The sequence below is a fragment of the Pelodiscus sinensis genome, chromosome 1, assembly GCF_049634645.1.
Source record: "Pelodiscus sinensis isolate JC-2024 chromosome 1, ASM4963464v1, whole genome shotgun sequence".
NCBI lineage: Eukaryota > Metazoa > Chordata > Testudines > Trionychidae > Pelodiscus > Pelodiscus sinensis.
Genome location: NC_134711.1, coordinates 40,591,003 through 40,606,582, shown reverse-complemented (window position 1 = coordinate 40,606,582; position 15,580 = coordinate 40,591,003). Strand labels below are relative to the sequence as shown.

The window sequence follows — 15,580 nt, the reverse complement described above, 5'->3', positions numbered from 1 at the left end:
TTACGAACGGGGCTCTCTCTCTCTCCCTGAAGCTCGCAGGCAGTGGGACCGCCCAGAGCGCAGCGGTCCCGCCACCTCGACCTCCGGGGCGAGAAAAGCTGCTCCCGGTGTCCCTGGTCTGCTGGAGACGGTCCCCAGCAGACCAGAGGCACCGCGAGCAAAGAGGCAGCGGCAGCGGAGTCCCACGCCTCTGAGGCTTTGCCAGAGCAAAGCCTCAGAGGCACGGCACCACGCCGCTGCTGCCGCTTTGCTCCGGGTGCCTCTGGTCTGCTGGGGACCGTCTCCAGCAGACCAGGGACACCTGGAGCAAAGCCGGGGAGGCGGAGGGGTCCCGCGCCTCTGAGGCTTTGTCAGAGCAAAACCTCAGAGGCGCAGGACCCCGCCGCTGCGGCTTTGCTCCCCGTGTCCCTGGTCTGCTGGGGGGGGGGGGGGCGCGCGCAGCTACTGCGGGGGGGGGGCACTAGCTGTGCGCGCCCCCCCCCCCAGCAGACCAGGGACACGGGGAGCAAAGCCCCGGGCATGTGGTAGAGCAGGTGAGGCGCTGCCGGTTGGTCCTGCAGCACCGCTACTTGGCGCTACTGGACCAACCCAGCAGCGCCCCAGCTGCTCTGCCCCAGGCGTCCCCAAGTCAGCCGCTGCTGAAACTGACCAGAAGCCCCTGCCCGGGGCTTCCTGGAATCAGCCGCTGATCAGTTTCAGCAGCGGCTGAATCTGGACGCCAGTTCCGACTTACATACAGATTCAACTTAAGAACAAACCTACAGTCTTTATCTTGTACGTAACCCGGGGACTGCCTGTATTACAGATTTATCCCAGAATACTAGGTTATTTCTACTGGAAAACTAAGCAGCAATTGCAAAGTTGTATCCACTTTATATTGATGAAGACACGACACAGTAAATGTGTATCTGGCATGATACAGCAAGTAGCCTTTGTCTGAATTTAAGTATCTTATCAGACTCATAATTCTCAGGTTCTTTCAAAGTTTGTTTGTGTTAATGGTGTCTAAAAAAGTAAATTTAAAGAAATCCAATTCATGTCATAGAGATGACAGTCTCAGTTAAAAATGTATATATACACAGTACACACACATAAGACCATGCACCAAAGTAAAAAAAACAGAGGAAAAATGTCATAAATGTCCTCCCCCCCCCCCCCCCCCGAATAGGAATTTTGCCATTGTTACAGTCATATGTAATTAGCCATTGGTGTGACAACAGTGCACACTAGTGTAAGTTTAAGCAAAGATAAACTCCACTAGTGCAACTGATAAATTATTGTTAACTTGTATTTATGCTAGATATCTGTCCCCATGGAGCTCCACCACTACGGGTCCACAAGTAGACATACCCTTAGGGATTTCAGCTACACTTGCTCCCTACTTCGAGCTAGGGATGTCAGCTTGGCGACCGAAATTGCTAATGAAGAGGGGATTTAAATATCCCGCGCTTCATTAGCATGATCTCATCAACGCGTTACTCCGTTCAACAGCTGATTCGAACAAGGAAGTGCGCACCAGGACACGTTAGCTTGAACCAAACCCTTTGGTTCGAACGTACATTACTCCTCAAAAAACGTTACTCAAGGGGTTTGGTTTGAACTAACGCGTCCCGGCATGCACTTCCTGGTTTGAATCAGCTGTTGAGCAGAGTAACACATTGGTGAGATCATGCTAATGAGGCTCGGGATATTTAAATCCCCACTTCATTAGCAATTTCAGTCGCCTTCATTTGCATCCCTAGCTCGAACTAGGGAGCAAGTATAGACATACTCTAACAGACTAAGCCTGATGGTCACTGAGTTTTTCCTTCCTTTAGGTGACAATTTAGCTTCTCCCTATTTCTGGAGGGAGTGCTTCTTTTTATTATTTATATTGTGGTGGGGCCTAGAAGCCCCAGTCACAGGCTAAGACCCCATTGCACAAGGCACTGCACAAACAGAAAATGATTCCTGCTTCAAAGAATTTAAGCATCACATTTGGTAAAAGGATACATTTTATCCTGTTTTTCCTCACCTTTATTGAGCTCACTATATTCCCTCTCCTCTGCCCATTCTTTGTTGATTAAGATATCAATATGAAATGTAGGGCTAATTTGCTAATGACCATTTAAACAAGCCATATTTATGTGAATGAACTTTTTCCTAAGCATGAAACAAACAGTAATACAAGTGTCCTTACTGGAAGTTGCTCGGAGTTCCAATATCTGCCTTTGTCAATCTCTTCTTTTTCACTTTTCCCTTTTTCTTCTCTTTGGTATATGAAATATTGTTGCCTTGTGAACTATAAAATCTGTTAGTTGTAATTTCTGGATTTTTGATATCAACAGTTGCCATTGGTAGATTTGGACCTATGAAGAGAGGACATGGATTTCACTACTGAAGTGGGTTACACATTTAACCATCTACCTGGATCATTTTTATACTGCTGACACGTGCATATTATGCCCATTTGTTCCCCAACTCATGTGGTACTCTTTCTGAATTCTCAGGCCAGGTCTACAGTAGGAATCAATGTCAAACTAAAGAGACACAACTCCAGCTACGTCAACTGCATAGTGGGAGTCATTGTACCTTAATTTGACTTTCACAGTGGGGGACACTGCAGTGAGTGTCAACAGGAGAAACTCTTCTTGCTCTGATGAAATACTGGAGTCAATGGGGGTGTGATCAGAGGTCAAGAGAGCGGGTCTTTACTCCTTATAAACCCTGGCAGATCAATCCCACAGCAGTAGCGTAAGCAAGACCTCAGTGTAAGCACATTAGCAACTGATAAGTTCACTTCTGTATAATAAATAGTTTACATCTGATCTGAGGTACTACCATAATTTCACAAAGTGGACATTTGTTTTTGCTATTTTCTGTACAGAAGAAATCAAAGCAAGAGTAAGAAAAATTGTTCATTCCATTACGTTCATTTATGTAGAATAGTAAGTACATAGGTTTGGGTGTTTGGAATATGGAACACTAAATCTACATAGCGAAGTAGCTCCTAGTTCTGACCAGGATGCATACAGGCCATCTCCAAAGCAGCTGAGCACGTTCCACCCTCCAGCTTCATGGCTGAATAAAACTCTCTCAGCAACTGAGGACTTCACAACAACTGAGGTTTCTGGCACCAGAAACGACAGTAAGACTTTCTCGTACGCCGTGACCTACCTGCTGGCTCCCAGACTGCATAGAGAAAGAAGCAGCCTCACTGAAATGCAGATGGATTAGGAAAGAAGATGGGGAAAACAGAAACAGGATTGGAAAAGTTGGGAGGAAGGAGGATAGAAAGAGCCAGGTAAGAAGACGACACACAGATACAAAGGTGTGTAGCCACTACAGGATGTTCCCCTCCGAAATTTAGCATTGAACCTAGTCTCAGCAGTCCGTGGCTATCCAGCAAATACAATCACTTCAAGACATAATGCATACACACGAGATGATCAATTAAAGCTGTACAAGAAACTTTAATTCTAACAAAACTTTAATTCTAACATTTCTTAACTGTTAAACAAAAGTTGCAATTCAAGTACCCAAAAGTTATTTTGGATGTAATATTAAATATAAACTGAACACTGGACTTTGATAAACTAGAAAATAGAATATGGAGTATTAACTAGAATTTTTTTCTGAAGGCAAGTGACTATATTCTTATACAAATAATCCTGATACTAACGAATATTCAAGAATTATTCGTCTTACTTATTTCTTAACATAAAGGTTATTCAAATGTATTTTGGTAGTATTAGCTAATAGGTCTCTTTTCAGTTGCCTGTTTTTTTAGTGAACTTGCTTTAGCAGGAAGAGATTTTTCTCTTTACAGTCTTGCATATATTGAAATATTGTTTGACTCTTGAAATTAGTCCTTTGAAATAATGCTTATGTAATTACTGTTTCAGAGACTTACAATATATAAAATGAAAAAAGTTATAGGATTCAAAGTAAGCATATTAATAAAAATGAGATATTCTTTAAAAAGTACTAATATACAAATGTTAGAAGTCTAAATAATAAGATAGATGAACTACTGAACCTCATATTAAATGAGGATATTGATCTAATAAACACCACAGAAACGTGATGGAATGAGGATAATCAGTGGGACACAGTAATATCAGGGTACAAAATATATCAGAAAGACAGAATGGGTCATGACAGTGGGGCAGTGGCAATATATGTGACAGAGACCCTAGTATCAAATGAAGTACAAATCTTAACTTAATCAAAACTGTTCCAAAGAATCTTTATATACAGTAATTCCATGCTCTAATATGAATATAGCAATAGGCAGGGCTCGACAGTTTAGGTAATCTACTCGCCATGGGTGAGTAGATTATAGCCTGGCACGGAGCTGCAGGGCAATCAGTGCATGTGCAGAGCGGTTTGCGCATGCGGCATGTGCTGAACCGTGTGGCTGGCAAGCAGGGCTCGCTGCGACTTGGCAAGCCCTGGCAATAGGGATACACGGCTACATTTCTATCACTATTCAGGATGGTGAGAGTGACTGTGAAAAATGCTAAGAAAGATTAGAGAGGCTATAAAAACAATAATGGGGGAATTTTCACCTCAGGATAGGATGTAGAGATAAAGTAGACACTTTAAATCACTGCTTCTTGGAACAGCTGGTTCCAGAACCCACAAGAGGAGAGGCAATTCTTGATTTAGTGCTCTGCTTAGGACAGAATGTGGTCCAAGAGGTGAATAAACTAGACCAACTTATATATTATGGTCACTATTTTCAGTTCAACATCCCTGTGGTGGAAAAAACACCACAACAGCCCAACACCATGGCATTTAATTTCAGAAAGGGGAGCTATATAAAAATGAGAAGGCTAGTTAAATTAAGATTAAAAGATGCAGAGCCAAAAGTAAAATCCCTGCAAGCAGCATGGAAACTTTTCAAAGACAATATAATAAATAGATGTTTAACTTAAATGTATACAACAAAGAAACAAATACACACAAAATAGATAAAGACAACCAAAAACAGTGCCACTTTGGCGTAACAACCAAGTAAAAGAAGCCACGAGAGAGAACAAGGCATCGTTTAAAACGTGGAAGTTAAAGCCTAATGAGGAAAACAGAAAGGAGCTAACTCTTCACATGAAGTATAAAAAAAATATAAGGAAGTACAAAAAGAAATTTGAAGAACAGCTAGCCAAAAACTCAAAGAGTAGTAGTAAACTAAATACTAATTTTCTTAAGTACAACAGAAGCAGGAAGTGTTCTAAAAGCCAGTGGGGCTCTTGGACAATCAAGATGATACAAGAACATTCAAAGAAGATATGGTCATTGCAGAGAAACCAAATGAATTATTTGCATCTGTCTTCATGGCTGAGGATAGGATGTTAGTGAGATTTCAAAAACTGAGTCATTCTTTTTAGGTGACAAATCTCAGGAATTGTTCCACACTGTGGTGTCATTAGAGGAGGTTCTAGAACTGATCAACTAAAGAGTAAGGAGTCAACAGGACCAGTTGGCATTCAAATGTGAAACTGCAGAAATATTAGTTGTGGTTTGCATCCTATCCTTTAAATTAGCTTCTGTACCAAGTGACTGGAAGATAGCTAATGTGAAACAAGTTTTCAAAAAGGACTTTAGAGGTGATCCTGGCAATTACAGACCAATAAACCTAACTTCAGTATTGGTCAAATTGGTTGAAACTATAGTAATGAACAAAATTGTCAAACAAAATTTGTTAGGGAAAAGTCAATGTGGTTTCTGTATAGGGTTGCCACGTGTCCGGTATTGACCCAGACAGTCCGGTATTTTCACCATCTGTCTACTAAAAAAATTCAGAAAAGTGTCTGGTATTTTCTGATTTTTTCCTGCCAGGAAGCAAAAACACTGGACATGTGGCAACCCTACAACACACTCAGCAACTGGGCCCAACCCCTGGCCCCCCCGCCCCTGGATCCCCTGCTTACCTGGTTCTGTAGGGAAGCTCCCTTCCGGCTCGACCAAGAAAACAAGATGGCTGCCGGGAAAAAACCTAAAGAACTGAGCAAGGGGAAGCAATGCCTTCCCTGGGTCTTCGTGCTTAACCCCTTCTCTTCGTACCCCCATTCTGACTCTGCACGCAATTAAAGGGGCCATGCTGTTTTAATGCGGTTTTATTTTATTTATTTATTTTTTGGCTTAACTCTTGGGGTCCTTTTTTCAGCTCAACAACTTTGGTCTCCCCTGTCCTTTTCTTCACCCCACAAAAGAACTTTTTTCCCTCCAGTGTTTTTTTGGGGGGGGGGGAGGGGGATTGGGAAGTGGTGTTCGGTATTTTTGTTGAAACAATCTGGCAACTTTATTTCTGTAAAGGGAAATCATGCCTCACTAATCTACTAGAATTCTTTAAGGAGTCAAGAAGCATGTGGACAAGTGGGATCCAATGGATATAGAGTACTTAGATTTTCAGAAAGCCTTTGACAAGGTCCATCACCAAATTCCCTGTTAAGCAAAGTAAACTGTCATGGGATAAGGAGGAAGATTCACTCATGTACTGATAACTGGCTAAAAGATAGGAAACAAAGGATAACTGTCAGTTTTCAGAAGGGAGAGTGGAAACTAGTGGTTTCCCATAGGGTCTGTACTGGGACCAATCCTATTCAACATATTGATAAATGATCTGGAGAATGGGGTAAAAGAAGGTGCTGCAGATGATACAAAACTGCTGAAAATAGTTAACCCAAAGTTTTGAAGAGCTTCAAAAAGGACCTCACACCACTAAGCGACCAGGCAACAAAAAGCCAGAAGAATTTCAATATTGTTAAAATGCAAAGTAACACGCACTGGAAAACAAACAAACAATCTCAACTATAAGTATGATGGGAACTAATTTAGCAGTTACCACTCAAGAGTCCTTTGAATCTTTGGGGATAGTTCTTTGAAAACATCCACTCAAAGCAAAGCAGCAGTAAAAAAAGGCAAATAAAATGTTAGGAATCATTAAGAAAGGGAGAGAGAATAAGACAGAGAATATCTTATTGTCTCTGTATAAATCCACAATATGCCCACATCTTCAATACTACATGCTGATGTAGCTGCCCCACCTTAAAAAGGGACAGAATGGCTTAGAAGAAAAGTTCAGAAAAGGGTAACAAAAATTATTAGGGGCTTGGAACACCTGCCATATGAGGAGAGATTAATAAAACTAGGACTTTTCAGCTTAATAAAGAGGTGACTAGGGATGTTAAAACAAGGTTATTTTAAATAACTGACTAGTTGATCAAGTAGTTGATAAAATTCTATCGACTATTCCATTAGTCGACAGGGAAGACAGCGGGCTCAGTCCCTGCTCACGCCAGGTCTGCGACCAAACCCTGCTGCAGCTCTGCAATTTAAAACGCAGTAGGAGGGGGTAAGGCTGCCTGGCTCCTACTGCCTTTTAAATTACAGAACCACAGTGGGGACTGGTCCCGGCACAAGCCGGGACTGAGCTGGGCTATGTGCCCAGCCTGCAGCAGCCCGTCTGTGAGTAGTCCAAGTGGGGAGTTGGGACCCCCCACGGACAGGAGCTGCTGCAGCGAAGCAGCCCCTGTCCCCAGAAGCTGCAGCAGACAGAGCAGCCTCCCTTGCGCCCCCCCCCCCCCAACTACTGCCTCAGATAAAAGCAGCAGTGAGGGGCAGAGGAGGCACTGTGGAGACGATGATGGGGGGGGGGGGGGAGAGAAACCAGATTTTAAGCAGGCGCCCCCTAGCACTGGCTCCTGCTCCCTTCATAGAATCATAGAATAATAGGACTGGAAGGGACCTCTAGAGGTCATCGAGTCCAGCCCCCCGCCCTCAAGGCAGGATCAAGCTCCGTCTACACCATCCCTGACAGATGTCTATCTAACCTGTTCTTAAATATCTCCAGAGAGGGAGATTCCACCACCTCCCTTGGCAATTTATTCCAATATTTGACCACCCTGACAGTTAGGAATTTTTTCCTAATGTCCAATCTAAACCTCCCCTGCTGCACTTTAAGCCCATTACTCCTTGTCCTGTCCTCAGAAACCAAGAGGAACAAATTTTCTCCTTCCTCCTTGTGACACCCTTTTAGATATTTGAAAACCGCTATCATGTCCCCCCTTAATCTTCTTTTTTCCAAACTAAACAAGCCCAGTTCATGAAGCCTGGCTTCATAGGTCATGTTCTCTAAACCTTTAATCATTCTTGTCGCTCTTCTCTGCACCCTTTCAAATTTCTCCACATCTTTCTTGAAATGTGGCGCCCAGAACTGGACACAGTACTCCAGCTGAGGCCTAACTAGTGCAGAGTAGAGCGGCAGAATGACTTCACGAGTTTTGCTTACAACACACCTGTTGATACAACCTAGAATCATATTTGCTTTTTTTGCAACAGCATCACACTGTTGACTCATATTCAACTTGTGGTCCACTATGACCCCTAGATCCCTTTCCGCCATGCTCCTTCCTAGACAGTCGCTTCCCATCTTGTATGTATGGAACTGATTGTTCCTTCCTAAGTGGAGCACTTTGCATTTCTCTTTATTAAACCTCATCCTGTTTACCTCTGACCATTTCTCTAACTTGCTAAGGTCATTTTGAATTATGTCCCTATCCTCCAAAGAAGTTGCAACCCCACCCAGTTTGGTATCATCTGCAAACTTAATAAGCGTACTCTCTATCCCAATATCTACATCATTGATGAAGATATTGAACAGTACGGGTCCCAAAACAGACCCTTGAGGAACTCCACTTGTTATCCCTTTCCAGCAGGATTTAGCACCGTTGTTAACAACTCTCTGACTACGGTTATCCAGCCAATTATGCACCCACCTTATCGTGGCCCTATCTAAGTTATATTTGCCTAGTTTATCAATAAGAATATCATGCGAGACCGTATGAAATGCCTTACTAAAGTCTAGGTAGATGACATCCACCGCTTCTCCCTTATCCACAAGGCTCGTTATCCTATCAAAGAAAGCTATCAGATTAGTTTGGCATGACTTGTTCTTCACAAACCCATGCTGGCTATTCCCTATCACTTTATTACCTTCCAAGTGTTTGCATATGATTTCCTTAATTACCTGCTCCATTATCTTCCCTGGGACAGACGTTAAACTGACCGGTCTGTAGTTTCCTGGGTTGTTCTTATTCCCCTTTTTATAGATGGGCACAATATTTGCCCTTTTCCAGTCTTCTGGAATCTCCCCTGTCTGCCATGATTTTTCAAAGATCATAGCTAAAGGCTCAGATACCTCCTCTATCAGCTTCTTGAGTATCCTGGGATGCATTTCATCAGGACCTGGTGACTTGCTGACATCTAACTTTCCTACGTGATTTTTAACTTGTTCTTTGTGTATCCTATCTTCTAAACTTACCCTCTCTCTGCTTGTATTCACTACGTTAGGCACACCTCCAGACTTTTCGGTGAAGACCGAAACAAAGAAGTCATTGAGCATCTCTGCCATTTCCAAGTTTCCTGTTACTGATTCTCCCTCCTCACTAAGCAGTGGGCCTACCCTGTCCTTGGTCTTCCTCTTGCTTTTAATGTATTTATAAAAGGTCTTCTTGTTTCCCTTTATGCCTGTAGCTAGTTTGATCTCATTTTGTGCCTTTGCCTTTCTCATCTTGCCCCTGCATTCCCGTGTTGCTTGCCTATATTCCTCCTTTGTTAGTTGTCCTACTTTCCATTTTTTATAGGACTCCTTTTTTATTTTGAGATCGTGCAAGATCTCCTTGTTAAGCCAAGCTGGTCTTTTGCCATATTTTCTATCTTTCCTACACAGCGGAATTGTTTGCTTTTGGGCCCTTAACGTCCCTTTGAAATACTTCCAACTCTCCTCAGTTGTTTTTCCCTTCAGTCTTGCTTCCCATGGGACCTTACCTACAAGTTCTCTGAGCTTATCAAAATCTGCCTTCCTGAAATCCATTACCTCAATTGTGCTGGTCTCCCTTCTACCTTTCCTTAAGATCATGAACTCTATTATTTCGTGATCACTGTCCCCTATACTGTCTTCCACTTTCAAGTTCTCAACTAGTTCCTCCCTATTTGTTAAAACCAAATCCAGAACAGCTTCTCCTCTGGTAGCTTTTTCAACCTTCTGAAACAGAAAGTTGTCTCCAATGCAGTCCAGAAACTTATTGGATAGCCTGTGCCTCGCTGTGTTAGTTTCCCAACATATGTCTGGATAGTTGAAGTCCCCCATCACCACCAAATCTTGGGCTTTGGATAGTTTTGTTAATTGTTTAAAAAAGGCCTCATCCACCTCTTCCACCTGGCTAGGTGGCCTGTAGTAGACTCCTAGCATGATATCACCCTCGTTTTTTACCCCTTTTAGCTTAACCCAGAGACTCTCTACACAGCTATCTCCTACATTCATCTCCACTTCAGTCCAAGTGTGTACATTTTTAATATACAAGGCAACCCCTCCTCCCTTTTTTCCCTGTCTGTCCTTCCTGAGCAAGCCGTACCCTTCCATACCAACATTCCAATCATGCGTCCCATCCCACCAGGTTTCTGTAATACCAATGATATCATAGTTGTATTTATTGGTTAGCAATTCCAGTTCTTCCTGCTTATTACCCATACTTCTCGCATTTGTATATAGGCATCTAAGATACTGATTTGATCTTGCCTCCCTGTTGTGCCCTGATCCTCCTTTCTCCTTCCCATTATAGGCCGTAGTCCCCCACATTTCCAACCCATCTCCCAGTCCCGCACATGCAGCACTTACCTGTGGGCTTTGTTCACCTGCCCCCCAACAAACCTAGTTTAAAGCCCTCCTCACAAGGTTAGCCAGTCTGTGTCCAGACTTCTCTGGCTGCCTCTGATATAGAGGCAGTGGAGGAGGAGTGGGGGGGGAGGGAAGAAGTTTGAGTAGTCGATTCAGACTACTCAACAAGCCTAGACAAGGGTATGCATCTACATGATAGCAGTAGTTTCAAAGTATTACTCTTCAAAAATATTTCTAAAAAAATCAAATGAAACTTGTCACTTTGTTTTGGGGTGATAGTGTAGTACTACATTTACTTTGGAGATCAGAATATTTCTCTCACATCTTTTCTGACATAAAGTCTAAATCTTCAAACACTCAGTATGTTGAATATTTGCTGCCTATACCCTGTACGTGAAATTCTATTGTTATAGTAAATATAAATATTATCTATTCAAAGAGTTAATTTCATAATTTATATTTATTCAGCTATAAAAATTTGAAATGTAAATCAGGTTACCTATTTTAAAATTCACAGAATAACTTTAAGCCAAATGAGACTGCTTACCATTAGTTTTAGATCTTAGTTGTCCACGAAGAATACAAGAACCTCTGCACGAGCTATCATTTTCTTCTAAGACTGCCATATTTATATCCAACAAAAATTTCCCCATCATAACACATGCACCTTCCCCACCAGCTGTAGACAACTCAAACGAAGATGAGAGGGGCAAATAGAGCTCATCATTTGGAAGTACTTGACAATACAGTGGCTCTAAGCATCCACTCATATTAATATTGGTGATATCCTCAGAAGCGGCTCCAGAAAATGTAGTACAAAACATTTCAGTATTTTGTATTTTATTTAGAATCCTTTGTATTTTAAAGCTTTGAATGTCACCTGTCCAAGTGCAGACAGCTCAAGAATAAGTCTAAATGATTCTAGTATTACAGCTGAAATAAAAATACAGTAGTACCACATGGTTCTTAGAATCTCTCAAAAAAATAATTCTGACAAATCCCTTTCTTTTTTGCCCAGAATTTTACCATGAGGTCAGTATAACCATGGTAACTCCTTTAGTTTTTAATAGAGACTTTGCTATTATCAATGAGAGTAAAACAAATCCCAGGAAATTGCAGGCTAATGCATTTTACATAACCATTAATGCTATTTAGTTTTAATCCTACAATTCTGTTCAAAATCTTAGATCCTCAACATCAAAAGGTCATCCAAACAGAGGATTTTTTTATGTGAAGTGTAGCTCTACAGCCAGCCTGCTCTACGTGTGCAGAAAAATTCAGACTTTTAAACATTATGGGTGAGACGATGGGCCCCAGTAAAAACAATGGTGACTAAGGCTAAGTCTACCCTGGGAAAGTTTGGTGACAGAAGTGCTATTGACATGCAAAAGTGAGAACCAGTCAAATTGGTTTTTCTGCCTCCCACTGTCAACATTTCACAGTCACATTTCTCTATCTGTCCACAGGGTGATAGCAAAGCAATACAGGTAAGCATCCCACAGTACAGTGTTGCAGGAAGGCGGTGCTGATCCCTGTGCTTCCTGGAATTCTCTCAAGGTATGTCTACACTAGATTGTTAAATTAGAGCTAGGTAGGCAAATGAGGCAACCGGAGTTGCAATATCCCGGGCTTTATTTGCATGTTTCCGTCCGGTCACCATTTTGAAATTTCACTAGCCCGAACTCACTGCCATGCGGCTACACGCGGCAGTGAAACGTTAATTCGAACTAAGTCCTTAGTTCGAATTAACTGTTACTCCTCGTGGAATAATTTGAACTAAGGACTTAGTTCGAATTAATGTTTCATTGCTGCGTGTAGCTGCGCAGCAGTGAGTTCGGGCTAGTGAAATTTCAAAATGGTGACCGGACGGGAACTTACAAATAAAGCCTGGGATATTTAAATCCCGGGCTTCATTTGCAACTCCGGTTGCCTCATTTGCCTACCTAGCTCAAATTAATGAGCTAGTGTAGACATACCCTCAATATTTTCCCACAGCATTCTCAGCTGCTGGGAGCAGCATCACGAGTTGCTCTGTGCTGAAGATGTCAAAACAGCACAGCAGTTTCTCCATCCATCCCCCTGCAGCACCAGTCTGCCTGCTGCTGTGTTTCCAGCAGGGCAGAACAGGAACATACAGATGATTTACTCTTTTTGTTTGTTCCCCAAACAGAACAGCTCACTCAGCTGTCACATACTTCCTGGAGCTTTGAAAAAGGAGGGATGCATGCCTGCAGCTCAACAGAGATCACAAAACACAGATGAGCAGAGTCATCAGGGCAGGCATTGTAGGATACTGGCAGAAGTCAGTTCTCAGGACAAAAACCAACAACAGAGTCCACACTGGCTCTGTCGACAATAAAGGGAAAAGTCTCTCAGAGAGGTGAAAGTCAGTTGTCACCAAAATGAAGTATTTTTCCCCAACAAAAGTTGCATTGTAGGCTCATTGATTTGTCAGCAAAAGGCAGTTTTTGGTGACAAAACATGCCAGCGTAGACAAGGCCTAACTTTAACAAGTCCTGGATTTCAAACTAGGTATATTAAAAATATATAGAAAGGTTATATTCTAGTTCACAAAATCTTTTATAAAAAACATTCAGGCATTGAAAGAATATTGAAAGTAAAGTTTGTTCAAGAAAAAAAAAGAATATTTTTGTTTTACTAGACCCTCCTATGACCTGAGAAAGTTATATGAAAGAACAGTTTACTTAATCTACAGTACCTGTGGTTCTTAGAAATGTGCTCTCCAGTGGTATTCTTTTGTGGTGCACATGAACCCACTGCATCTCTCAAGTTGAATATATTTTGACCAGCACTGTTTGGTTCATCCCTTTACTTTACATGCCCTAGGTAACTTCTTCTGAGAACAAAGTGTGGAGGGGAGTCAATTATCCTTCAGTCCTTCCCCAAGACAGAATCCAGGTATTATCAGATTGTAGCAGCAGGAAGGAGAGCAGTTACGGAATACATATGCACAATATGTCAAAGAGCCACACTTACTGCAGAGTAAATCACTGTTGTTTCTTCTTTCAGTGCTTGTCTGTGTGTATTTCACTTTGGTAGCTCAACAGTGAATTGATGTAAAGGAGGTGGCTTCTTGAAGTATATCGGAACAGTCACTGTAGAATAGCGTTGCCAAAAATGAACATCTGACCTTGATGCCTCAAAAATGCATATAATGATCCCCATGCAGCTGCCCTACAAGTATTAGAAATGGGTACACTTCTCAAAGAAGCTGAAGAGGATGCCCAAGATGTGGCAGAATAGGTAAGGTTTAATTTAGGTAACTCATAACATGGCCTAAAATAATTAACTATCCACTTAAAGTCTCTGGGTGGATATTGCCTGACTAGTCATCCTATGCAAAAACATCTCAACCAACCTGGGGAGGTTCCAAAACATTTAGTTCCATTAAGGCAAAAGGAAAGGGCCCCAAATATATCCAAGCCATGAAGTATGTCCTATCTTTGGCTGGCATGGGGGACAAGGGTAAACTGAAGGTTAATAAATGATGTGGTTGAGATAGAGAACTGAACATCTTTAGTAAAAATGGAGAATGACCTAAGGAGAACTTCATTATTATGAAAGAGTGTATGATGACCCACTCAAAAATGGCTGCATTTCCCTACTCTGCAGACTGACTATTAAGGAAGACTTTGTTCCGAAAGAGAGGACGCTGAAGGCAATAAGATCCCAGGAAGGAAGTGGACCAGTGCAGAAATGAGTGGATGAAGCCTCTCAGGAATTTATTTAGCTCTGGGAATGAAAATGCAATGTGCCTTTGTATTGGGACATTCAACAACTATAGTCTGCCGATGACAGTGCCAGCCACAGCAATCAGCGTTGATGGTGTCACATTATGTAGTGAAGTTCCCAGATCTGGCTTAGTCCTGCAAATCCATAAATCTCTAGGATGGCATTGCAGACGACAACAACTGGGGATAGGATGTACACACTTTTCCATGCTAATGAGGAGTTTGAGACCAGTGGTTGAGATGACTTTGTCCGTTGCAGCAAGATGCATGCAACATTTCAAATATAAGGAGCAGGATCATGATGTTTCACATGAAGTCAAACCATTTTATGCTCATAATTTTGCACTCACAGCATGTATGGAATGACTAAGAGTCCACCTTTGTGCACAGCATTGCAAGCAGAATGCAGATTTGACAGATCTTTGTCTTTGCACAGACTTTTTTGCATCCGTAAGACAGACCTAGTCAGAAAGAGACCTGGTTTTCTGCAATGGTTTGATTTCTGCTTGTAGCCTCAGTAGATGAGCTAATTAGCTCTCTCCACAGTACTCAGGTGCCCCCTGCACTGAGGACTGATGGCACAACTCCAAGTTCTGTACCTTGGCCTTCTGCCGTGAAATGCTGAACCCCACAGTATGGGCAGTCTTCTCCACAAGCAAGGCAACGTCATCAATGTAGTCTTGGTTTGTGAATGTTTCCTGACCAAGCTTGATGCTAATGTATGGATCAGAAATCCCAATATCCAGTCAACAACAGCAGGGTGAGAATGCATTCATGTCACACACCGGAGGTTGTGCAAAAAAGTGGTGAAAACTGAGGACCAATGTGTACCCTAGCACTGGTACTGGTGAAGATTTTGAACAAATTTTTCCAGGATATCTGGAATGCTAATTAGTGTGAGCCAAAGTGCAGTGGGAGAAAAATCAAATAACTCCAATTGTGTCTAAGGGTGGACTGTGCAGGAAATCAAAACTCTCTAAAAGAAAACTGCTGTAAGGGTTAAAAGTTTTCCAGGCCCCTCTCTCTAACAGTGAAATCATCTTAAGTCTAATCAAGACCCTTACAATGCCTCCTATCAAGTTCATGGAGACTCCTAGTCGGTCACAAATTGTCATGTAAACTCTTATCTTTGTCATAGTTTGCCTTGTAGACTCCTCACTCAAGTTCT

The 15,580-nt window shown here is 42.2% G+C and overlaps 1 protein-coding gene across 4 annotated transcripts in view; it reads right to left on the bottom strand.

Moving 5' to 3' along the window:
• WASL (WASP like actin nucleation promoting factor) overlaps positions 1-15,580 on the bottom strand; it is an 80,024-nt gene that overhangs the window by 21,653 nt on the left and 42,791 nt on the right. For all 4 annotated transcript variants that reach the window (XM_075928545.1, XM_075928532.1, XM_075928536.1 and 1 more), the window contains exon 6: positions 2,180-2,348. In XM_075928545.1, the coding sequence (XP_075784660.1) occupies positions 2,180-2,348 (169 nt within the window). The remainder of the gene's footprint in view (positions 1-2,179; positions 2,349-15,580) is intronic.